Here is a 27,061-nt window from a genome sequence, read left to right as displayed (position 1 = left end):
TGGCCTTTATTTGTTGCCAATGAAAACTGACCTATTGTTCAAAAGTTAAGATAAAGTAAATTATGTTTACATTGTATAACCCAAGTGACAGTTAAGAGGATGGACAAAGTAGAATGCTCACTCTAGAAATCCACGGGTGGAGCGGCCAGGCCTCATCTGGAGTTGGTATCTGGGAGAGCCGGGAGCATTGTTACGAGCTGGTGTAGACCAGACAACCTGAAGACTGGTTGGAGTGGCAGATGAAAGCCTGGGAGGCAGCACACCATCTGGAGCTGTCGAAAAACACAGATGAATTAGAGCAGAGAAAACTGTGGAGAACATATGCTGGATGGAATCGAAATGCTCCATATACTGGAAAAACTGTTCCTCAGGATCAACAACAATGTTAAACACGGTCCATTTAATTTAACATTTTCATTCCTGAACTACTATACTTCCTTATTGTTCATTTCAACACAATTACATTAGTGTTTCAGTCTTCAAAGCGGCCCCCACGCAGCAAGACAAATGAAGACGCAGCACATTCCCACCTGTACTTCTGGTTATCTAATTGAAAATACGCAGGGAATTTAGCTAAGCAAATATTAAAGTACCTTTTTAATTTAACTCTTTCTCAACAAGCAAGTGATCCGAAAGGGAAGGAGTCCAGATCTTCTATTTCTGCCATCTGTATCACCCATTGCCATCTTAATCACACCACTACTCCTGAACACGACTGGCTTTTTTTTTTTTGAGGAATGTTTATGAAAATGTATTTTTCTACAATGATAAATATATGTGATTGGCTGAAAATAGCACATTCCAGTCTTAATTCTCCCCTGCGACAATACAAAAATGAAACTTCTTTCCTTGTGTTTTTAATACCCAGTGGCCCCCTTCTTACAGTGACACTGGCCTTATTCAAATATGTTACAAATTGGGCATATATGTTGCTTTTTCTACTCTAGTTGAATCGCTGGCAAATTTTTCCTGAGTTCAGCATACCTGCTTGATAAATCTATGATAGAAATCTATTTGAATAGTTCTAGAAGGCCTAACAGGAATGAGTGAAACTAAAGCCTATTCTACTAAAAAAATTGACATAATGACTCTGATTGTTAAATTAACTTTTCCAACAGGTATAATCTGAATGAACGTATCATATCAGAGTTTGTTTCAAAGCTAGTCAGAAACTCAAAAAACAAATTAAGCAAAGCTCTGTGGCTTTAGGAAAATCACCTAATGAGTCTGAGCTTATGTTTCTTATCTTTAAAATAGGGATATTTTTTCTTTGCAGGATTGTTGTGAATATCAGAGACAATGTAAAGAAAGCACTTTATTTTAGGTGCTACTAATTATTAATTGTTAGTTGTTATTATTATTATATTGGACTGATCTGAACTTCCCTTAGCATAATTTAGTGCTACTAGAATGTAATTTGGGGGAACATTCTGATTATTGCAATATAAGTTCCTAATGACCAAGGATTACTAAAGGCCATTGCTGAAGAAGGAGAAGGGGTCAAAATCGTGGAAACAAATATCAGGGTTCATTTTCAACTTTCTTTTATACATAGCCTTCAGTAGTGTGTGAGTTTTATGTACTCTCCAATTCAGGAGCATGTGCCTATGAACTATGAGGCTAACGGACGACCAGTCTTGAGAATGGAAGAATTAGATTACATGTTTCATCAATCAGTTGTGAGGGTTTTGAGTGCATCAATAATTCATTAATTTATTCCATAAACATCTATCGAGCCTCTACTCTGTGCAAAGTCGTGTTCTATGTGTGGAGGGATAAGAGCACTGGGCAAAGCAGACATGATGCCTGACTCTATGGAACTTACATGTGAATGGAGGGAGCAAGTTATGAACAAATGGGTACATAAGATCATACCAGATAAGTGCTCAGGAGAATAAAGCAGAGTAAGCAAAGAGAAAGTGAAAAAGAGGGTGCGATTTGAGCTATTCTCTAACAATTCAGATTCAATAGGAAAGCCATAGGAAGAAAACATCATCAGGTGACCTTTGAGCAGAGACCTCAATGACATATGAGAGGTAGTCATAAGAATCTCTGCAGGAAGGGCAGTCCAGGTAGAGAGTGTGGTGGCACAGAGGCAGTGAGAAGGGAAAGCTCTGGTTGTTTTTAAGGAACAACAGAAAGGCCAATGTAGCCGAAACAGACTAAGGAGAGAGAACAGAAAAGAGGTTGGAGGATAGGCAGGGGCTAGATCTCCCTAGATCCTTTCTAGGTCTCGGTCTTGAAAGTCACTGTTGGGGCTTTGGGTTCCATCCTAAATGAGGTTGGGAGCCATTGCAGGGTTTTAATAAGGGAAATGGCATGATTCTAAACTGATAAAGGCCCTCTGCTCTAATGGAGGAGGAAAGGCAAATAGAAAAAGGGAAATCACCTATTGTAGTAATCCAGGCAAAAGTTGATAGTAAGTTGGATTCAGGTGACAGCAATAGCTGGTGGCAGTGTATTTTGCTGTTTGGTTGAGTGAGTTAAAGATGATGCCAATGTTTTTGGCCTAAATACCCAGGTGAAGAGTGGTGCCATTACTGAGATCAGGAACACTGAGGGGAGAAATTGGTTATGGAAGGGATCAAGAGTTCTGTTTTGTCCGTGTTACGTTTAAGAGGTGTATCACACATCTTTAGTGGAGACATCAAGGACGAGCTGCAGCTATGAATCTGGAGAGGAGTTGTGGATCAATATAAATGGGGTATTTAATGGCTGAGACTTGATGAAATAAGCTAGGGACATCAAAATTTTGAAGTCAGGAGGAGGCCTCTACAACAAAGCAGACTTAAAGGAGTAGTCAGTGAGTTGGGAGAAAAACTAAGGGAAGGTGCAGCCTGGAAGCAAAGTACGGAAAGCATATTAAAAAGGAAGGATTGAGCAACTCTGTCAAGTGTGCTGAGAGTTTAAGGAAGAATAAGACTGAGTTACACTGTGTATTTGGTCAAGTGGAGGTGTCTGGTGACCTTGCCTAGAATAGAGGCAGGGGCTGGTCCAGTGGCATAGGTTGCACACTCCGCTTTGATGGCCCAGGTTCATGGGTTTGGATCCTGGCACTCACCTAGCACCTCTCATCAAGCCATGCTGTGGAGGCATCCCACATACAAAATAGAGGAAGACTGGCACAGATGTTAGCTCAGCAACAGTCTTCCTCAAGCAAAAAGAGGAAGACTGGCAACAGATGTTAGCTCAGAGCCAATCTTCCTCACCAAAACAAACAAACGGAGAATAGATGCAGTGCAGTGGTGGGCATGGCAGTCTGATTCGAGAAGGTTAAGGAAAGAATGAGAGAGAAGAGAATGAGAGGATACAGAGAGCACAGACAACTCTTTGGAGAGATTTTGCCCTAAAGGGGAGTAGAAAATGGGGCAGCATTTAGAGAACCTTGTGGTATCAAAGGAAAGTTTTCTAAAAACTGGGAGATGTTACAACATATGCGTGCTTACTGGAATGATCCAGAAGAGACTGGGGGAAACGATAACGTAGGATAAGAATAATTGCCAGAGCAAATTCCTTGTGTGGGAGAGAGAGAGGCAAGGCAGTGCATATGTGACTGGAATTGAAAGCCAGTGCACACTGTCGAACACAGTAGAGGCAGTCCACGCATGGTGCAGAAGTGAAGGCAGATGCTGAGGCTGCAGATGCAGACAGGTGGGAAGATTTGGTGATGAGAAAATAGCAAATATCTCTTCTGATGCTGCCCATTTCTCAGTGTGAGAAAGAACTGGATGGGTGAAGAGAGATGAAGTGGTATGAAACAGTTCTCTCAGTTGGTGGAAATGTGACATGACTGGGAAATACAATCAGATTGCCATCCAGGGCCAGCTATCCAATAACTTTACTCTAAATCTTTGGTTTGAAGGACAATCATTATTAAAGACTTTTTTTTTTCCTGTGGAAGATTCACCCTGAGCTAACATCTGTTGCCAATCTTCCTCCTTTTTTTGGTATGTGAGCCACCAGCACAGCACAGCCACTGACAGACGAGTGGTGTGGGTTTGCACCCAGGAACCGAGCATGGGTCGTCAAAACAGAGCGTGCTGAACTTAACCACTAGGCCGCTGGGGCTGGCCCACTAAAGACTTTTTAATACATATTTTATCTGTGCACACAAACAGTTTTAACAATGGTGATTTCTTACTTGATGTATCTCCCTTACTTGACTTATAACAAATGCACAAAAGAGCATGGGCCAAAAGTGAGGACAAATTGTGTATAACATATAACATATGAAGCCACGCCCTTCATTTGATTTTTTTTGTTTACTTTTTCTGCGACAAGGAATATAATGTCACTTACAATCCAAATTTTGAATAAAAATCAGCTCTAAGTCATCAACATGAAAAAATTAGAGTTTTAAATAGATACCTGAAAATCCCTTCAAGTGTTAAAAACTGCCTTATGGTGCTATTAAGAAAGAACTTTTGAAGAAGGGCCAAAAGCAGCTCCATAATAATAATAAAGTATCTTGCATTCTCTTTTGAATGATGACAAAAAATGTGCTCCATTAAATTGGTCGCACTCTGATTCTATAAAGCTGCAAAATATTTCCAAACAGAGTGGTCATCTTAAATTATTCACCTGTAACTATTTATTCTGTATGCTTTCAGGAGCACTGAATTCTGGAAACCTTTCTTTCTCAGCTGGTTAACCCCTTTTATCTTAGACCTATTCCTTAGAGTGTCCTTAGCACCAAAGCAATAACTGGGAGCCGGCCATAATTCCACCCCTGGTTTCTTAACAGAAAAGCCATGTATCTATCAGTTTGATGTATTGTCTCCAAGATGCTATGTTGCTCAAAAAGCTTCTCTCAAGTTTAATATGACCCTCACGGGGCCAGCACTCCACAGACAACCTCCTGAATCAACGTATCTTGTCCAGTAAATACGAATTCTACACAGCAACTGGATAAAACAGCAACCCCAATCCATAAATTCAAAGGAAAGGCATTTTTAATAAAATTTCAAATTTAACCCTTTTGGGAAGGCAAAATGAATACAAACCACAAAGCAATAAATTAGATCATAGGTTGGACTAGTCTAGATGGTATAATCTTTTGAATGCATTATTTTATTAAACTTTTAAATGATGTATACTTGTGGTTTCTTTCCTATCTTTAAAAAAAACCAAAAAAACAAACAGAATGTCCCAAATCTACATACAGATTGATAGAACTCTGGGGGGAGCTCTAAAAAGCAAAAACAGAGGCTTTTTTCCATGTGGCCAGTGACTGCCAAGGCTGTAGCAGCCAGAAGAGGAGATTTGTGGGGCAAAAATGAATTCAATATGCTTCTCATATGTACCGGTTTCTCAAGACAGCGGACCCACTGGTTGCTAATACAGTGTGTTTTTGTGTGTATGTGTGTGCATTTTCCAATTCTGGAATAAAATATTGCATTAAGATACCAGAGAAGTCTGTAATATTTTGTATTAAATCCAGATCTGTAAAAAGATACCGAATGTCACTTTGCAAGTTTCTTTGCTGGGGGTGGGGAAAGGGCAGGATACATAGAAAGGGTGATTAGACCATCTACCTTATATTTAATAGATAAGATATGACTCAGATAACTAACATAGAATGTGTGAGCAGCCTAAAAGAGGGGTAAGTGCCTTAGGGGTTTTGGAAGTTAGAAACTTACATCCAAGTACGCACTGGACCTTGACTGTCAGAGGAGTGGGTTTGAAGATGCTCTGCCATGCAGGCGATGTCACAAGGTTCATGGGCGGGTAATCATGTCCTCAGCCTAATTCCCGTGCCTAGGACTCCCATCAACTCTCCCTGTGCTCATTCCAAACAGATACGATGCTTTCTGCAGGCTTCACTTGGAATATGACTGCAGCCCAGCCAAAAGTACTCTCTCCCTTCGTAGCTTAGATGTGGGCACCTTCATTTCGTTTTCTGTGTTAACACAACGCTGCAGAAACCATGGCCTTTCATCTATATGCCTCCTGGCTGCATCGCCGAACAGCCTGGCACATAGTCAAAATCTTTGGATCACACATTTTCCTCTCATTTTGTCAAATAGCTACAGACGAGCAAGGATTTTAAATTCTAGTTTCCAGAATGGAAAATTAAAGTTCAGACACATATATTGAGTCGTTGAGTCATAAACAAATTGGAAACAGAAGGCAAGACTCAATTTCCAGTCACTAAACCATATGTCATTAAAAAAGATATTAATTATGAGGAATATGCAGATGTGCTAACAAATGGACGGTCAACCTTGAGCACAAGGATGTGCAAATAGAGCATCATTAAATAGCGATAAGTAGGTTAAAATAGATTTAATGTTTGCAAAACAGCCTCTCATAAGAGCTAACTTTCTGAACATACTATGTGCGAGGTTCTTTAACGCAATTATTTCTAATCCTGGGAATTACACTACAAAATTGTAGTGTTATCTCTTTGCAGCACAGATAAAGACTCCGAGGGTCAGAGAGCTTCCATATTCTATCTCAAATCATAAGACTGGTTACTGGCAGAATGAGGATTTAAACTGAGGCTGTTTAAATTCTAGGCCAGTGTTCTTAATTTTACACCAGAAAACAGCTTGTTATAGTAGGTGATTTATCATGGAGAATAAATATTAAATATATTAAATAAATATAAAAGTAAACCATTTACAATATTAAGTAGATCAGTTTGAGTACAGGTCGGGTTTATTTTCTGTCCAAGTCATATTCTTAAAGAATGCTTTCCTGGTCTTATTTCTTTATTACAGCAGCATCTCTGTGTCCTTTTCATCCACAAGAAACCTCACATGGAAGTACTAGCATGTTTGTTAGTTCTCAGGAATTAGTCAAAGTCCACAAAAATTCAATGAAATGCGAAATGGAGAGGTCTTCATGTTGGTCAGAGAAATATATTTTTCAAAATTAAGTGCTATCTATCGCTATGTCACAGAATCGATCTTTCATGGTTGAATGTTAAACATTTTAAATTAGGGGCGTGGACAGTATTTTGTCCAACAAAAACCATTTTCAATTTTTGATAAGCTTTTTATTACATCAGATAGTCCTGATGTAATTTCACGCATTTGTCACTCTCTTATTTAGGTCCAGTTAGTACTTTTTACTTTTTTTAACTTATTACCAATTTCTCGAGATGTTTTTATTGAGAGTTTATTTTAATTAAGTCATAGACTAGGCAGGTGTGTATCTCGGTTAGGAGCTAACCCACCGGGCTTTATATCCTGATTTTGCTACTTAGTTACTGAATAAGTACCTTAACCTTTCTGTGCCTCAGTTTCCTCATCAATAAAATAAGAATAAAAACACTACACACTTCATAGAGTTGGATTGTGAGGATTAAATGAGTTAATATATAAAATGGTTATACAATGTAATATATACATAATATAAAAAGCGCACATCATAAGCTCTGTATAAATGTAGGCTACTGTTATAATCTTGAACTTTCCCCCAGCATCTGTCACATGGACCAGCAGCTCTAAGAGGATACAGAGGCAGAACCTGATGTTCGGGAAACTGAAAGGTCATCAAAGATGGATGCACTCTAACGGAGGGTCTTGTAGGCCAGGTAAGAAGGATGAAATCTGTACTAAGAAGATAGGAAATCAGTGATTTCCATGAATGTTTTAAGCAAAGAAATGACATTATCCAGTTTAATTTATAAGAATTTGGGTGGGGAGAGAGGATGATGGTGGTTATTGTACTGTCTGGTGAATGGACTGGATTAGACTCTGAAAGGAGTGAATGGATTTATCGTGTTATTTACATATTTTGAGTAGACTTTTTTTCCATAAAAGTTGAGTGCATAATGTGAAAAACAATCTAATTACTTAGGATTTCTAGCCATTCGGTTTCTTTAGCCTCACTTCTTGTAGATCATTCTTACACAGTTCAGTAAAGAGTAAACATTCATGTCATTAGAGTCCCAGAAAGAGAGGAAAAAAACATTCATAGATATACTTTATAATTATTAACCTGCCTAATTCCCCAAATAATTTTAAAACAAGACTGAATAATGAAGTGAAACGATCAGAAAATTGTACCACAAAACCTAGGCTAAGTTAAACTGTTACTGTGGAGCACCAGACTTATTTCTGACACTCATGAGAGGCAAGGCAAAACCAAAAAATGAAATACGATGAGTTAGCAATAAACAGACAATTTTTAAAGAACTTTTTAGAGAACTTTTAAATCTTTTTTCTATTTTAAATTTTTTTTTTTTTTATGTTCTTCTTTTTTCCCCGGAAGTTTTCATTTTTGAGAATATATATTTAAGACAGTGGGTGTGAAATGGACTCTCACTATTTAATAAAGTAATTTGCAGTTTTACAAAATAAAAGAATGACAGTAAATCAGTTAATTATTCTGAATTCTAAAAATAGCTACTTGCATTACCTCACCAAATAAATAAGATACAACTTTATACCTGAAACTATCAGTCAAACTTATAGTTGTCTTACCTCATTGTTTACAACCTATACAAATCTATTGTCCTAGTTTATTAGCAACCCTCTCCCTCCTAGGAAAATAAAATCCAGAACATGCAGTAAATGCAATTATAAAAGACAATAAAATGGGGCCACAGCCTTCAGTTTCATGAGGGAATGCACTACATCTATTCCAGAAATCTTTCTAGCCCAGGACCCAGGATACGCATGACAACTAGAAAAAATTGAGTAAATACTTTTGGATGAATGGAAGTTGAACAAAGTTCAAAATTGTGGTAAAGAGTTTGACTTTATTATCTTAGGCGTTAACAAATTGACTACTTTAATGACTTTAGCCAACTGCCTCATGAGAAATGCTAATGTTTTCATATTTATTAGTAAGGATAAACATATGAAAATACCAGCATTAAAACTGAGTATTTATTATATGCCAGGCATTGAAGTAAATGCGTTACATGTATCATCACATTTAATTCTCATAATAGTCCTAGGTATAAAGTGAGATGGGTCAAGAAAATTGAGGGTTAGATAATGTCTTGGTACATTTGGGATGCTATAACAAAATATCATAAACTGGGTAGCTTATAAACAACAGAAATTTATTGCTCACAGTTCTGGAGTCTGGGAAGTCCAAGATCAAGGAGCGAGCAGATTTGGTATCTGGTGAGAACCCACTTTCTGGTTCATGGATGACACTTTCTCGCTCAGTCCTCACATGGTAGAAGGGGTCACGGGAGGCTCTTGGGCCTTGTTTATAAGAGCACTGATCCCATCCATGAGGGCTCCACCCTCATGACCTAATCACTTCCCAAAGGCTCCACCTCCTAATACCATCATATTAGGCACCAGGTTTCAATATATGAGTTTGGGGGGGACACAAACATTCAGACCACAGTGGATAAGATAAGTGCTTTGCACAAGACCACACAGCTAACAAGTCGTTGAGTTGCTATATGAATCCAGCGACCAGTCTCCAAAACCCAAACTCCTAACAGTTATTTTAAGCAATGCTCCTTACAATGACCTGGCCAAGCTAGAGTCTTGCCCCTCTTCACATGCACAGAGGGTGGCTAGGCTCCTTTCCCTGCCTTTCCTCCATGTGCCTCAAAGGAGACTAAAGAACCAACTCAGAGTCTGGATACCCCTTTTGGAGAAATCTTATGGCTAGGAAGTTTGAAAGGAAGTAAGACATTTTTTAAGGTTTTTTTTTTTTTTTTAAATAATTCTGTTATTTAAATCTTGACGTTTATTTGGGAGCAGAAGTTTGAAAAAATTGTCCCTGTCTTTCTTAGTCTGTCTCAGTCTCTCTGTCTCTCTGTTTGTCAGTTTTCTCGCTTACTCCTTAAGTCACCTTTGGCTCTGAGAGCTCCCAGAACGGTCTCCACAGAAAAAGAGAGAAACAAGATGCATAACAAGGTCTGCAGGCTTTTTGGACCCAAGGCAAAGAAATGATGGTTTTCCAAGGCTGTTGCCAGAGGTAGAAGAGCATTTAAGACAAAAGTCCTGCCTAGGAAGAAAGCATGTGTATAACATAAAAAAATTTGCAAAAAAATCCACCGTTTACCTCTCAGCTCAGGGACAAAATAAAATATTTTGGAGTATGTTATTGAATAAAACCTGAAGATGGTACAACGTTTATCTTTGGTTTTTCATTGACTCATTTGGGTCTATATTTCTGAGGGAAACACAAAATGTCACCAACATTTCACTGGCGTGAGCCTACATCAGTCAAAACAGGTGCAAATATTTATCAAAAGTTAGATAAAACCCAATGGACAGATCTTACCTAGCTGTGGTAATTGTTCTTCAAGAAATGAAAAACTGTCGCCATGTTCAGTAAGAATGCTTTAATTGGAATGGGAAGGAAGCAAGGATCTCCCCAGGTACAGTTTATAATAGGAACAATATAGAAAGGGGTGGCAGAGGTGGGTCAAGGGCACCAGAATAAAAAGACATCACTGAATACTAATTGCAGTTGACCGTTTTGAGAAATAAGAGATTCCACTTCACGTTAGCATCCATAAGACCAAGGCAACGTACTTCCACCTCTCTTTGTGGATTAGGATTAAAGAGTTGCTTAAAATTACTCTGCAAGACAGTTTCAGTGAATTCGTCAACCAGGAAACATCAGCTAGACTGAAGTCATCTTCTGTTAATTTTGAAATACCCCAAAGTTGTGAATGATATAGCTCATTGTGCTCAGAGAAAAATAAGGATTTTGAATTTCATTAGATACTTTATTTGTTCAACTAGAATGTGGAACTGTCACTTTGTCAGACTAATTAGAGGCCCTGAAGTTGGTGGCCACAATGCCCAGAAGAATTTTTTGTGTGTTAGATCCTAAACTACCAACCAAATTTTATCCTTTTTCCGTATGGAGATTTCCTAGATTTAGACACTCATTTAAGCTTTTGCTTTTGACATTTAAATTCCTCTTAGTATTCCAAAGAGAATTTCTTAGTAACCCTATTATTTTGAATACCATTATATTCATCCCAAGTAGTGTCTAAGTAGCATAGATCGAATTACTTTTTCTTTAGAATCTGATTACGTGAGCTCTTTGTGTACAGTGTATCTTTAATTGGAAAAATAATTTAAAATATACACAAAAAATATGAGTGGATTAAGTCTACCCTATTTTTAGTTAAAGTATTGTTTACTCTCTTCATTTGAAATAATTCTCTGAAGAATTTCACCTTTGTGAAATTAAAAATAAATACATGCTTGAGAGGGTTAATAAACAATTTTAACAATGAGTAAATTCAAGCTAGGTCAAAGCCACACTCTTTAGAAAGAGTGTACTAAATATCCCCTTGTTGAATGTGTCTAACAAGAATAATATTTTAAAAAAGACTTTGGTAACGTAAAATAAACTACTATATTTGAAAATTGGACTCTTTCTTATGGTGTCACTGAATCTACTATTTTGGGATAGAATCAAGAACCAAGAAATTAAGTGATTTCGAATAACTGACAAAATTTTAGTCACTTAATGATGGAAGAACCAGAGAAGGTTGATTATAAAAGTCATTTAACAATGGGATTGGATCAATTATTCAAGTTGATTAATTAATTAATTAATAACTAGATCTAGTCTTAAAACACTCAGATTATATATAGAGCATCCCTTACCTTAATAGGTAATTCAGAAAGTTGAAAACAAATGTATTAATATTAATATCCTTCTTTAATTTACATATAGCAAAAATGAGAATACCTATTTTTGAAGAATAGCATGGTAATCAAAACATAACTTTGTCCAGAAGAATAAAGCATGGATCACCCACAATTCCCAAGAATCTTCAATTAGTAACTTAAAAAAGAATTATTGGGTATATCGCACAGACGTCATAAGATCCTCTTTCACCTTAAAAGGTTAAATGCAAAATGCTTCCTACACTTCAGCAATCAGTAGCCATTAATTTGCTGTTACCCAATCTTCACACATATGGGGGAAGATGTAAATTTGCAGTGTAACACACAATTATTACACGTCCAGTGTTATGACTTATTCTTTGCAAACATTACCACACAATTCTCTCAGTGCCAACTCTAGGAGGTAGTTACTATCATTTTGCTGCTTTCTGAGAAAAATCCCTCAAATATATTTAAATCTTACAGATTTCAGAGAAGCCGGCATCCATTCACTAGTTCTACCATAAGACTGTGTCTGGCCATGTTACCATCAGACACAATAACAGAAATTACTGTATGTTTTATTAAAAACCTATTTTTGTCTCTCTCGCTCTTTTTATCCCAAACTCTAATTTAGTTGTTGTTCCCTTAGGTACAAAGTACACAGTTCATAATTCATTTGATATAAAATGTCGGTTTAGATTCTTGGCCGTCTTTGATAAATGAGAAAAAACATGTACATTTCAATTTCCTCAATGCCAGAACTACCCGGAGCAGCCCCCTGTTGTGCTCCTCAAAGACCTTTGCGTTAAATTAAACATCAAGATTCTGAAACCGTGGGGAAGAATCTTTCCAAGACAGAGAGTACAAATACAAGAGACACAGGGAGACAGCTAATGCTTTTCCTACAAGCAGAGTGATATCTTCCGAAGAGCATCTTTGATCCTCAAATTAGTCCTCATTTATAATTTAACATACCACAACCAGTCTGCTGCTTCCTTACATTTAGCGTTAAGACACAGTTGCTAGAATCATCAAGGAAAATAAAAGTGTAGATGTGTGGGAGTTGGTTTAATTTTCAACCCCAAAAGTGACCGTTTATGTATATTTTGTGATTATATATCATGCTTTATATTCTTTACACAAATAGTTGAGCACTTGCTTATGTGCTAGCTGACCTCAGTGTGTGCACATGCTTTGTCTCTTACCAAAATCCGTGATGGACGGCTATGAAATTGCGAAATCCCTTTTCAGATGAGCAAATTGAGGCCCAGAGAGGAATTAACTTTCCTGAGGTCACACAGTCAGTAAATGAAGACACTAGGGATGGGGGCGGTGGTGAATTTAAAATTCAGACGCTGCAGTCAATACGCTCCACAAACGTCTCAACAATTTAAGAGACGTGCTTGTTTGATTTCCTGAGTCAACCATGAGAACGAGACTCAACGTTTTTTGGGTGGTCATGCCCTCAACCTCAGACTTTGGTAAGGAAAGTGCTCCTCCTTTCTGATGGTCCTGAGGCCACCAATGGTCATTCCTGTGACACTTCCAGGGGACTATTTCCCTGCATACTCTCACTGTTCACACTCCTGGGTCCTCCAATATTCCACCTGTGAATAAGTGTCCTCATCTGACTGTCGTGTTTTTAATCTGCTCGTGGAAAATTGTTTTAGCACAGGGAGAAAACCATTCATTCATTCATTCGTTCATTCCTTTTTACAAATATAGGCTTCTTTGCTCTCTTTCTTCTAATGAAGATAGTATGAATTCCAAAATGATCCTCGAAGTATAAAGAGAAGCATTGCTCTCATAGTATGTACTATATACCCTCACATTTCTGGTTTCATTTATCCCGATTAATTAATGAACATGAATATTATGGTGGTTATAGCGATCTTCCCACCGTTTGCACCATCTGTTCTTCATTAAACCTTTACAGGACCCTAAAACTTTTAGACTTTGGGTGATCTGTATCTCTTTATGGAGATACAACAAGAATTTTCTTGAAGTTCCTAATGAAAAGAGATTGCAAGATGGTCTTTAAGCATTTAAGAGAGATTAAGAACTTGTTTCACTTTTGTAAAAGTATTTATACAGAAAGGTAAATGCTCATAGAATTTTATGCAAGTCAGGCATAGCGTCTGTCTATGATAACAAAGGAAAAGAGAAAAGAATAAGATGTTATTTTTAAAAAATAAAGCAAAAATTTCTTTAGGGCACTCTAAGAATTCAAATAAAACTTCAAGTTGCTTTCAAACTGCAGAGCCAGTCAGACAGACGTGATTTTTTTTAACCTTAAAGTTATAGACAAACCTTTATTCCAAGATAAAAAACAGAAAGGGGAATTGTACTTATTCTTTTTAAAAATATGATTTTTTAATATCAATGAAACTTAAAGGAATAATACTCCCCACCCCCTCCCTTGGTAAAGTAGAAAAAAGGTGATTAAAAAAATTTCTTTTTTGGTCTCTCTCTCTCTTTCTTGCCCCAGGATGCTCTAAAGATAGCACTTAATTGTGTGTGTTTGGGCGTGTGTATTTCTATACAAACCACAGGAGAGTATGCAAATGTGGGAAGCTGCCAGCCCTTTGCTGGAGGCCTGTTGAGGCCATGGCAGGCATACTTCAAAGTTCCCTTCCAGCTTCTCCAACGCTCACAAGTTCGTTCCTTTCTAAAGTGTTTTTGTAAGAAGTTCATTGTCAAGATGGTGAATACGAAAAGTGAGGAAAGTTTCACAAATTATGAAATCAAAATTCATCCCTCTTTTTGGCTTACGTAATGTAATTTTACAAACACACACGTACACACACCGAGCAAGGTAAACTATCAGTTCTAAGAAGGTAAAGGTAAGATTGTTCATAAAAGGATATCAGAGCGTGCTTAAGACAGTTATAAATGCTTTGGTTCTGTTCTCATAACATTCTTGGGAGAAAGCATGGGTTAAACTAAATGGCCTGGCATGTGTTTTCAAAAGTACTCTATTTTATTAAGAATTTAAATACTTTTTATTTCTCAAATCCTCCTACCTTATTACTTCCAACGAGTTGATTTTTCCAGGGGAAAAATAGAAGCACACTTGGAAGACATACACAGAAGTAAAACATTATGCACAGCTATTCTAAAGATTCATAGGAAGTGGATGCAATATAAATCGTGTAGCTTTTAATATACTGAAGGTAGAGAGGAACCATCTGTTTACGGGGTAGAATGTTGTTTTAAAGAATGCTATTCTTCACAACCCTATATCTTCATTGTGGCTTTTACAGTTTAAAAGGCAGTTAATCTCATCTTTCTTTCTACCCTCTGAATAAGGTAATATACCATCTTAGCCTATTGTTTATTTCAATTTCTAACCTACAGCTTGTTTCTTAAATTTCTATTCTTTTGCATTCTTTCCATTTTTAGCATATCTCATGGCCACCTACACGCTGAAATTTCAACTTCCATCTTGCAAATAAATCAAAGTGGATTCAGAGCAGATGAAAAACGGAAAACACATACTAATGGTATTTATATTTGAACACTGCAAGCAAACTTCACATTCTTCAGACCTATTAATTTCATTTAAAAAACCCAAAAAAGTAGCATCTTAACATTGTACTAAATAGACTTTAAAAGGCATAGAAATATTTGATAGTTCTCAGTGCTACAGTGAATGAGGAAAGTGTAAGATAAAATGGAGTCTGAATCTATAATTCTTAATTGTTTTGTTTTTACGTCTGTCTTTGTTTTTTGAGCTTCCACTTGTTCCTAATTCTCTTAGAGAACCTGTCATAAAATGACACTATTTTCCCTATGGTTGATCCGTAGCAAGACCCACAGTTCCCTCCTCTTAGGTCTTAGAAAAGGATTTTGGTTGAGATGAGAAGAAAGAAGAGAAAATTCAGTTCTTTCCTTTCAAAACTGAAGGAGTAAAATAAGTTCACTGAGCAAGTCATGCCAAAAACCTCAGACTTGGTTCCTAATCGCTTGAGGGATATAATCAATGATTTCTTTTTCTCTTCTTTTCTTTTTTTTTAAAGGCAGAGCTATTGTAACCCTTAACCTAAGAGAGGAATTTGATGGCACCGGCCCACTGCTCCTACTTGAGTAGGCTGCTCCAAGGGTAGACCATCTTTTCTTTTAAAGAAAAAAGAGAAGCAGAATGATAATCTTTCCTTTTCTTTATGGTAATTAGTAGGCGCTCTCTTTGCCTACCTACTCTAAATTGACTTGATACATTAATTTAAAATTTCTATTTATTCTATGACATAGCAAGATGGATAGTCAACCGCTCTAGTTTACGGGCAAAATTCTGTGGCTACCAGTAATGTTAGCTGCATTTTCCAAAACTGACAATTTGTACAATCATGAGAAATAATAAAAAGTGGCTGTATTACATTGCTAAGTTTTGGGGAAGTTTGTTACACAGTAATAGATAATTGAAAGAACATTTTAGTCTTTTAAAATCTAAAAAATTAATTCAGTAGCTCAATCTATGAAAAATCAGTGGTTTTAGCAATATTATTGGGGAAAAATTATTTTACATTTTAAAAAGCCAACATTTCATTTAGTTATCCAAAAGTGCATTGTCTGAACAACTACTCAGCTCTCCTACTCAGTGAGTAATGAAATAAACTTTCAATTCCAAGATTTAACTTCATAAAACTTACACTTGAGGAAAATCATGAAAAGCTGAAAAAATATTTAGCAAAAAATTTCAAATTTCTCTCTTTTGGCTAGCAGTAACCAAGCGATGAAAGCTTTTACTTTTTTTTTTTCCCCTAAAGATTGGCACCTAGGCTAACAACTGTTGCCAATCTTCCTTTTTTTTTTTTAACAACTGTTGCCAATCTTTTTTTTTCTTCCTGCTTTATTTCCCAACTCCGCCCCGGCCCCGCCCCCCCCTCCCCCGGTACATAGTTGTATATCTTAGTTGCAGGTTCTTCTAGCTGTGGGATGTGGGACATCACCTCAATGTGGCCTGACGAGCGGTGCTGTGTCCCCGCCCAGGATCTGAACCCTGGGCCGCCACAGCAGAACTCGCGAACTTAACCACTCAGCCAAGGAGCTGGCCTCAAGCTTTTACTTTTGAATAAAAATATGCATTTAATGGAAATGAAAAAATCATAAAAATTGTATTTAATAAGTGGTTCGGTAATGAATATAGAAAAGAGATCTACTAAGAAAAAATCTGCTGCTTTTCTGCCCATTGAAATGCCAAGATAACCAATGAGAGTTTGATGTAAAAATCATTTGCAAATTATGATCCAGAGGTCACGGAGGGAGATATTTAAGCCATTTCAAATGGAAAATCATTTCTCAGCCTTCCTGCTTACCTCATCATCCAATACACATCACAACCACCCCTTAGCAGGGCTACTGGCCTGGCCACAGCTGTGTCAACAGTCTAAGGGGTAAATGTAGGAAAGGATAGGGATATAACAGAACAAAATTATCCTGGGCTCTCTAGCATGTGTAAAAGGCTCCGATTTTCACTTGCCCTCTCTCTAAGGCATTTTCCAGCCTTCAGGGGTAAAAGGGCTCTGCACACCATTTCCAACATGGGGAAGGGGTTTTCCCCAATGCCACTGAGCCATGCCCTGGACACCAGCTGGGTGTCACAATTCAACTCAATTCTGACACTATCTACCCAGAAATAGTGTCAGATTCCATAAATTAAGGCATCAGTCCTACAAGACTGTCCCCACCACTCCCCTTCAGATGCCAGTCACAAGCCCAGGCTGTCACTTGTGTTTCTGACTGACTGGAGGTTCCAATAACCCTCTTTAATTCAGGGTGCCAATCACAAGTCCAGGTTGTCCTGTGTTTCTGACCAACTTGCTATATATCAGAGGTTCCCATGACTCCCTCCTTTGGTTTGATTAATTTGCTAGAGTAACTCACAGGACTCAGGAAATCCATGTACTCACTAGGTTATGGGTTTACTATAAGAAGATAGACCTCAGGAACAGCCAGATGGAAGAGATGCATAGGGCAAGGTATGTAGGAAGGGGCAGGAAGCTTCCACGTCCTCTCCAAGCAAACCACTCTCCCCAAATCTCTGTGTGTTCACTAACACGAAAGCTCTCCAAACCCTGTCCTTCTGGGTTTTTATGGAGGCTTCATGACATAGGCATGATTCAATTAAATCTTTGGCCATTGGTGATTGAACTCAATCTCAAGGCCTTCCCTCCTCCCAACCTCCCCAAAGTATGTGGGGGGCAGGTGGGTGAGGGAGTGGAGCGGACTGAAAGTTCCTACCCTCTGATCCTATGGTTGGCTTCGTTGGCATCCAGCTCTCATCCTTAGGTAAAGTCCAAAAGCCACCTCATTAACATAACAAAAGGCATCTTTATAGCTTTCATCCCTTAGAAAATTCCAAGGGATTTAGGAGCTCTGTGCCAGAAAGAGGGATGAAGACCAAATATGTATTTCTTATTGCAAATCACAATACCACAAGAGGCCAAAAAATGAGTCTTAGTAAGAAAGTAGAACAAAGAAGGTAGCCACCATCAAATGTTTATCAAGCCAGGCACCATGCTAAGCACCTGACACATATTGTGTTGTTTAATCCTCTGTCAGGTGGGAATAATCATCAAGCCTATCTTATGGATGAATCAACTGAGTTCAGATGTATTTGTGGATTTGCTTGTAGTCACTCAACCAGTGAGTGAAGGAGGTGGAATCCAATCTGGTTACGTAGGATTCCAAAGTACCAGCTTTTACAACGTGCAGAAATGTTAATTCCAGATGGGTTTCACTCCTTTCTTTTCGTGGATGTTGTCGGTGGGAGGGAGGTTGAGAGGGAAGGAGAGATAATTTAAAACAAACCACTCACAACCATTTTGCCTTTCTCAGTTTGTGATTTTCTAATAACACACCTATGGAAAAGAAATACATCCCTCTAACCTAGTATTTTCATGAAGTTTGTAGATTGTAGTAATTCTCATCAATTGAGAGGTATAAATGACAAATTATTTACTGTCATAGAAAACTGGATTAAGTTCACAAACTAAGGTGGCTCTGAGTTCCTTTCACTGTTACAATAAAGCAGTTCAGAAAAAGATAAATAGAATAAAATTATTCCTTTTGGAAAAATAGAAAACTTTCATAAAAAATCTGTTTCTAGCTCGTCAGTATGGAATTTGTCACTAATCATTTTAAACTATGCCCTTTTATGCTTCTTCTGTCTCTTTTAGCTTTCTGAGTAGTTCTTTGATGTAACAAAGACAGTTTCAGACAAGATTTCAGTTCATCTGGAAAAAAAGGTTTAAGTCTGGAGGCAAAATGCAGTGTATTTAAAATTTATATACTCTATAATGCCTTTGTTCTGAACTTCAAGATCCTGCCAAACTTCTAAGCTTCTTTGCCTTCCTCCTCTAAGCTCATTTGCTCTTGCTTGGCTTATTACCATGCAACTGTGACTTCAACTGGGGGTTCCATCGTTTAACTACATGCAGAGTCATGGCTGACCCTTTCTGATCAATTGCCAATCCATACAGGTTTGACTGATAAAAGAGCCAATTAGATTTAAGCAAATTAAGGGACATTACCAATGTCAACCACTTATTAAACTGAATGCTGAATTCCATGCATACAAAACACTAATGCACTGAGCCCCATTAAGAGTTGAAATCCTAACCCCATTAGTAACTCCAGACCTTGAAGGGGTAAAGGTCATAGGAAAGTTTCATATTTATGGATTAACATTTGGATTCCGTTTTTATTTTTTTTAACTCTTTTCCTAGAACTCTTGAACCCGCACTACAATGCTATCCAAGAGCTCGGATGAAATATATTCTTCCTTTCTAAGAGTATCTTATTGCTAAATACGAGAACTGTGTTATTACAAACAACCTGAAAATATAGTAATTGTAGAGATACAGAAACCTGAGTACACAGAAGTGGGTAAAGATACGCTACGTAATTGGAAAAAACAAAATAAAAAAACTCAACTGTTCCAGTAGACCAAATACTATTTCAAATTAATATTTCAAGTAAAAATTGTGCCATTTGGGATTTGCCACTGTGCATCTATGTGCAGAACAAATCGGGGTATGATCTCATTTGACATAATTTCCATCTTCAAAATATCTTGTGTTTATCATATTGCTGAATTATATTTTTCTTTTTTTGGTTAGTCAAAGCTAAGAGTTTTATTTTTTTTAATAAAATTAATTCCATTAAACAACTACAACAGCAACGAAACAGAAAGATCTGATAGAATTAACTGGGGTTTGAAATGAGACATTGTCAGGCTTCCATTTTTAAAATTTTTTCCTGGCTTTACTGAGGTATAATTGGTATACAAAAACTGCACATTGATCGTATTTTTTCTCATCAGTAAAGTAGAGAAAGATAATATCAATAAGATGTTTCATAACCATCAACTAAGAGACCAGGTACCAGGGTAAAATTCTTTGAACCATGTTCCCTTACCTCTCTTTTCCAAATTCCTACGTAAACCAAAGTCTGTTCCCTATGCTTACCCAGGAAATGTAACCACAATAGAGAAGATATCAAAGGGCGAAGAGTTGCTGCAATTTCAGAATATTTCTTTCCTCCGATACTCCTGTCCTCCTTACAGTCTGGACCCCCAACTACATCTGGATGGCCACAGTATTCCTACATTGGACAATAGCGTCCAGAGGAGGTCACATTTCCATAGCTGGCTACAATATAAGGTTGCTCAGGGAGAAGATGAGGCCTGAACAGGCCTGAGCAATGATAAGCTTACAATTTAAACTGGTAATTAAGCTATCTTGACTGATTTATTTATTCATTCACTCACCAATTATTCATTATGCACCTACCATGTGTCAGGTTTGGTCTAGGCACTCAGATAAAAATGTGAATAAGAAAGAGTCCCTGCTGTGTAGGGTCTTATAACCCATGATTGTGACAGTCAGATCAGACAGGCAATTTCAATATAATGTGATTGCACTCTGGGATACCGAAGGGCCCTATCTCATCCTTGGTTAGTAAAAGATGACTTTCTGATGGACCAATTTCTAAGTTGAACCTAAAAAACGAGTAAGACTTGGCCAGATCAAAGGAGGTTTTCCAGGCCACATTTGATAGCAAACATTTGACAAAGCAAATAATTCATATTTCAGTTTTGCCCACCCGAACCTTCTATTATTATATTTTTAAACCACACTGAGAAGAAAACATAGCTAAGGGTATTATCATTACCAATCTGGCATAATTCAGCATGGAAAGATACTAGGAATTCAACAACACCATAAAATAGATCTAATATTGAAATCAAGGAAATAGCAATAATGATAACAATCTAGATATAATGGAAAAGTAAATAGCATATACAACCTTCTCTGGCCATAAGTTGGCTCGCTTTCGTACATCGGTTCATTTATTATTCATTTCAGTATGAAACACAGTTCACTGGACAGAGGCATGGAAGATTTCTTTAATAACTCTCAGTACTAATTTAATTCTACTTAAACACACATATTCTAGTGAATGCCACATGCTTTTCAGCATGATTTTATGTGTAAATCAGGATAATATGTTTTCAGATCATTAAGTAAAAGGAAGCATGAACTAAAACCTATTTAATCAATGAGGTATCACCTTTAAACTGCCACAAGGTCATAAAAAAGATAATTTCAAAGCTATAAGTTTCCTAATTGTAATCAACAACAATCTAATGATGAAAAAAAGTACATCCTAATGGCAGCAATAAACTTGAGTAAATCACTGTCTGTATTGAAGGCATTTCGCTTCCTCTTTTGCTGAAGGGCCGTCTCCCAAATTCTGGATTTCTGAGTACATAAAGTGAATGATTGCATCGTGCCGAGAGTGTGGGCCTGCAGAGCATTATGCTAATGGCACGGATAGGCGTCCAGAGAAGAGATGAAGATAAGCGTTAGCTTCAGTTCTACTGGACCACGCTAAGACAATATTTTAGTTTCTTCCTGTTTGCATAATATTAACCCTTCCACTAACCCACTGACAGATATATTCACACAGTGTGCATTGAGATAGCAATAGGGGTTTGCTATGTTTAACTGAATTATATATATAGACACACACACATATCTACTACAAATTATTACCCATACATTCCTAAACTCATGAGCAACAAATTAAATTAGCCCTATTTTATGAATGTGATGTAAATTGCTGTCAATTCCAAACTATCTAAACCAGTGTGAATACCACAAAACGAATTATAACTTATTAAATATTCCATGTATCCTGTTAAGAAGGTATTACTGTGTAACTTAAAAATCTCTGTTAAAGCACTAATTACTCCTAAATATCTGAATATGAATAAAAAGTATTATATCCCAAAGTATAGAGTCATCACAATTTTCTATACCTTTCAGCATGTTGGATTAGATTGCAAAATGAAGATATGAACACCCAAGTTTTCTTTTTTTGTTTCGCTTTGTTTTGGTTTTTGGTCTTAATTCTTAAGCATCAATCTAAGTTCCATTCTCTTTTTTATTATCAGTTCACGAAATATGATACTATTTGATCTGATCGGTCCCCAAAGTCTCTTTCAAACATTCTTTTGTTAAACAATGTGACTTCTGCCGTGTGAAATTTTGCAGGTCTTGGTGAACATCCATTCGTTAATTCTTGTAACGTCATGAGAAGTAGATAACAGTGAATTTTTTTTTTTTTTTTGAGGAAGATTAGCCCTGAGCTAACATCTGCCACCAATCCTTCTCTTTTTGCTGAGGAAGACTGGCCCTGAGCTAACATCCATGGCCATCTTCCTCTACTTTATACATGGGACGCCTACCACAGCATGGCGTGCCAAGAGGTGCCATGTCTGCACCCGGGATCCCGACCGGCTGACCCCAGGCCGCCAAAGTGGAACGTGCACAGTTAATCGCTGTGCCACCAGGCTGCCCCCAGTGAGTGGTTTTATGATACGGCAGGTAACGCATCTTTCCTTGGGAGAGGTGTTCCATGCAAACTCAGATCAACCTTGTTTTCCTCTAGTGATGAGGACTCTGCTGTTCTTACACTCTTTGCGACTGGAGGCGGATTTTTCCAGCTCTGCAGATTGCTCTTGAGAAGATTTAACAAGTGGCATTCTCCCTTAGTCCAGGACACACTGGCTCCTGAAGCTGGGCTCTAAGAGAGATATTGGGTGTCCTGGGGTCCTTTTTCTTTGGTATTTTCAAAAAACATACATTCCTGAGCCCTCAGTTGGGAATCATGCTCTTATTATTTCGAGGCATACTTTTTGTTCAAGAGCTGTACATATCTATCTATGAAGGAGTTTTCTTCCTAGTAATTAGTCCCACAAATAGTTAAAACAAGGCTGGAGTTGACTGCAGATCAAAATACTAATTCTGAATAAATCACATCAAATTTTTTCACAGAAATAGTTAAAAATATCCAGATTGTATCAGTTTCACATATGAAAGTGACAAGATGGAACCGCAATCATTAAATCAAATTCAAAGGTGTTCTCCACTGGTGTGAGTATTACCTGCACACTGTTCTTTTACCTGCACACTGCCTTTTTTTTTGCCAAATGGAAAGGTTTAGATATACATCTGAACTAGTTTTTTCAAAAAACCAGGAATGAGAACCACTTATATGAGAAAATCTCCCCAAAGCCCCACTATGTAGTTGTCTATCCTAGCTGTAAATCCTTCTAGTTCTTCTACGTGGGATGCCTCCACAGCATGGCTTGATGCGTGGTGTGTAGGTCCACACCCAGGATCTGAATGGCGAACCATGGACCGCTGAAGCCGAGTGCGAGACCTTCACCACCATGCCACTGGCTGGCCCTTCCCCAATCTTCTTAACATGCATAAAGCAAGAGAGATGTGTGTGGGGGCATCCATATACATACATACACTCACAGCGTGAGATAAAAGCAATATCAATAAATAAAGAAAACAATATCAGTAAAAGGGTCTCAATAAAGCAAAATAATGACCAAAACAACCAGAAATACAGTTGAATCAGTTCTAAAAAAATCTAATTCTAACAATAAACAAGATGTTCACTGGGGACTTAGTTCTAGGGCATATACATAAAATTAGACAGCCAACATTTTTCATAGACTTACCCCCTGGTGGCATTGCAATCACGATGGGATCACTTATCAAGCTGCCTTGGCTATTTGAAACATTCACTTGCACAGTATAGTTAGTAAAAGGCACCAGCCCATCGATGAGCACCCAAAGGTTGGTCTCTTCACCTCGATGCATGATTTGTGTGCCGTTCAGAAGAGTGTAGTTATTATCTGCTGATTAAAAAAGGAAATAATTAAAATTAGTGTAGATTTAAGGACTCTTTCCTGCTGTTATTTGAATATTTTCTTGGGTTCCTGAGTACACAGCACTAAATAAAACTCTATGACCACCCTGGGAGGCATTACATGTGTTACTATCAATGTACATACTTTCATTTTACTATTTCGCGAACAATATTTTGTGAGTTAACATTTTGTCCTCTGTTTAATCATCACAGAGATCAAAATAACTGGGCTGATATTCCAGTTTGGTCAGAAGATCTATTTTTTAGCTCTGTGGGAAAATGCAGAAGCTGCCTGGTTGTATCAGAGAATCAGCTTCAATGTATCATCACCAGGTCCCATCACCACCATCCTTCCAGAACTTCGGAAAACCATTCTCCAATCTTAGCATGCCTAGGAGAAAGGAAAATACTGCTGCCTGGTTACAGTGTTCTACCCCCTCTCCTACACAACTGGGTTGCATTCAAGGTTAAGAAGAGTCAGAAATTAGACTTAAAATAAGAAAAGGGCTACAACTGAAAATTTTACTGTAACATTTACTTCACTTGCTATGTTAGGTGCTTTCTTGAAAAGTTTACAGGAGGCAAGTTTTCAGAATATTTCTTAATTGTAATAAAATTTAATTATAATGACTCTTAAAACACAGAAGAAAGAGGGGCCGGCCCAGTGGTTAAGTTTGCGCACTCTCAGGCATAGATCTACACATCACTCTTCAAGCCATGCTGTGATGGCATCCCACATACACAAAAAATAGAGGAAGATTGGCACAAATGTTAGTTCAGGGCCAATCTTCCTCACCAAAAAACAAAACAAAATAAAATACAGAAAAAAGAACCATTAAGAATAGTAATATTTACTTCGAATAGCCATCTTCCCTTGCCAAAACACTTTTCATTATATATATATCTTTAATCTTCCCCATGCGAATTCTACAAATATAGGCAAACAAATAAAAAGCACACATGCTGTTGGACTTCCAGGGGAAAGCATATTTGCATGGTCTCCAGAAACTGATATAATCTTTATTGATTAAATGTTTAAAAAAGGAAAAGATGCCCACCTACGAAAAGTGATCTTGCATTGTACAGTAAACAAAATTTAATAGTTGCAATATTTACCAAAAAAACACGCTTTTACACACTTGAGGAGCAGAGGATAGTGCAAAGGAAAGTACATAAATTTGGTTGTCGGAGAGTTTTGCATTTGAATCTGTCCTTGTCATTCTTGACTAGCGTGCTCTCTGCTAAGTAAGTTACTTACTATTTCTGAACTTCAGCTTGTTCATCTGTGAACTGGGAACGATAATACTTCAATTGCAATGTTGCTATGAAGGTTAAGTGAGGCCATTTCTTTACAATACCCAGCACATAATAGTGCTTATCAACAGTAGCCGGGAATGTTGCTGTTTTTGCTGCAATCCATACAATTGATACATTCTGGACAAACATTCAGAACTAGCAAGTGATTAAGAATGATCCACCCTGTATTTTACTTTCTTAGTAGCAACTGCCTATTGCATTTTCCCCTCCTCCACAACGTCTTATTCATCAAAATTCTAAAGTTTTTCAATTAACAAAACAACACTAATCTCATCCACTAGCACTAGGCTATTGTCCCATTAGGTCATACTTGAAACTCTAAAAATAATAAAGATCAAATGATGCAAAAGAAGATCTCATATCTAGCTATGAGCATTTTCACGAAATGCATGAAACAGACAAAACTTTAAAAATCTACCAAATTTTTTGGAAGATGCTTATAATAACTTTGGGATGGGGGATGTAGCTGAAAAAAATTTTTGCTGCAAAATACACAGGTATAAGTTAAGTGTTTTCCTTGAGCAGAAGAAATCCCTAGTGTCATGCAAGAGTTTATTACTCTGAATCTGAAATTAGCACATCCTAAAGAGTGGTTTATTCCAAAGGGAATAAATGGTACCTATGGGCTAAAATGTGGGAATAATAATTTCTATTCATTTATGGTAAAACAAGATAAAGACATATTCACAGGTTGAGGATGGTTTTGAGTTCCTAAAATGGAAGTAGACAACACAGCTATATATGTGAAACTCTTAGCAAGAAGCTCTGAAACCTGCAAAGCACCCTTTGATAATTTCATTATGCGTTGCAAAGTATTTCCAAACTATGCTATACTAGATTTCATAGGTTCTTTGCAACTAGTCAACTTGATTCAACAGATGATTGACCTCCAAATGCATGCAGGGAGTAGACTTTGCTAGATGTTGATAGCAACATGCCCCAAATTTGTAAGCATAGCTACTGCACTCCAGAAACTGGTTAAGATTAAATACAAATCCTTTCTAATAATGTCTAAGAAAAATCACATTATCCATATCTGAAGACCGCCTCAAGTTCCCATAACATCTAGCTCCTTAGAAGCATTTTCGGTTATAGCTGAGACAACTGCTGCTGTTGTCACATGCCCAGCTGTAAAATTTCAAAAAGGTCAGCTTATCCTGCAAGACCAGGCAGATGTTTAATTGCCTCTGACGTAGTAAAACCACGCTCATCTTACAAAAGACTGAAAATCAAGAAACAATGAAAATTCTAAAAACAAGCCAAGAGAATACAGTTTACGAATTTTAAGCCAGGTGCAAATATAAGATCAATGAGTAAACATCTCTGATTATGAGATTAGTGAGGTTTTTCCTTGTATTTTGTTTGTTTTTGGAGCAATTTTCCAACTGTAAAACAAACACTATTGCTAACGTTGCAAATGGCATGGCAAGGGGAAATATATTAAGTATCACTTTATTCTAAGTTTCCCAGATAACATTAATACATGGTAATTATACAATTAGTTGTAACATTAAGTTCTAGTTATAGAACAATGATTACTCAGTAATTATAAGAAGTATATAATTACTCAATAATTATGAGAAGTATGTAATTACATAACCATTTTGCTCAGCTCAGAAAAGAACTTGTACGTCTCCTCGAACGACACTGCTGAGTGAGTCTAATGTTCTTTCGTCTTCACTAACATACAGCTCAATTCCCAGACCTAGAGCAATTCACAGATTTCAACCCTCCGTGAAGCTCAAAAATCTCCAGATTCAAAACAAAAACAGGATCCACCGATGTCAGCTCTTCCTCCACTTCATTCTCCCTGCCCTCTCTTTCTTCCTTCCAGCTTTACCAATTCGGGCTCCTAGATATTGGAGGGAAATTCTTAAAATCCAAGTCTTCTGATCCTTCCTCTTGAAAGGGTTGTGCTTTACCACTTTTTGCTGCATAATCTTTGTTTTCACTGG

At 37.4% G+C, this 27,061-nt stretch overlaps 1 protein-coding gene across 1 annotated transcript in view; it reads right to left on the bottom strand.

Annotated features, from left to right (window-relative positions):
* The window catches only part of USH2A (usherin), a 747,192-nt gene that overhangs the window by 256,403 nt on the left and 463,728 nt on the right, over nucleotides 1-27,061 (bottom strand). Inside the window, exons 38-39 of the mRNA XM_001915645.4 lie at nucleotides 23,599-23,778; nucleotides 122-272 (exon numbers count right to left, since the gene is read on the bottom strand). Coding sequence (XP_001915680.3) covers nucleotides 122-272; nucleotides 23,599-23,778 — 331 coding nt within the window. The remainder of the gene's footprint in view (nucleotides 1-121; nucleotides 273-23,598; nucleotides 23,779-27,061) is intronic.

This window comes from Equus caballus, chromosome 30, assembly GCF_041296265.1.
Source record: "Equus caballus isolate H_3958 breed thoroughbred chromosome 30, TB-T2T, whole genome shotgun sequence".
Taxonomy (NCBI): Eukaryota; Metazoa; Chordata; class Mammalia; order Perissodactyla; family Equidae; genus Equus; species Equus caballus.
The sequence above is the reverse complement of the archived record's forward strand: the minus strand, read 5'-3'. Positions and strand labels throughout refer to the sequence as shown.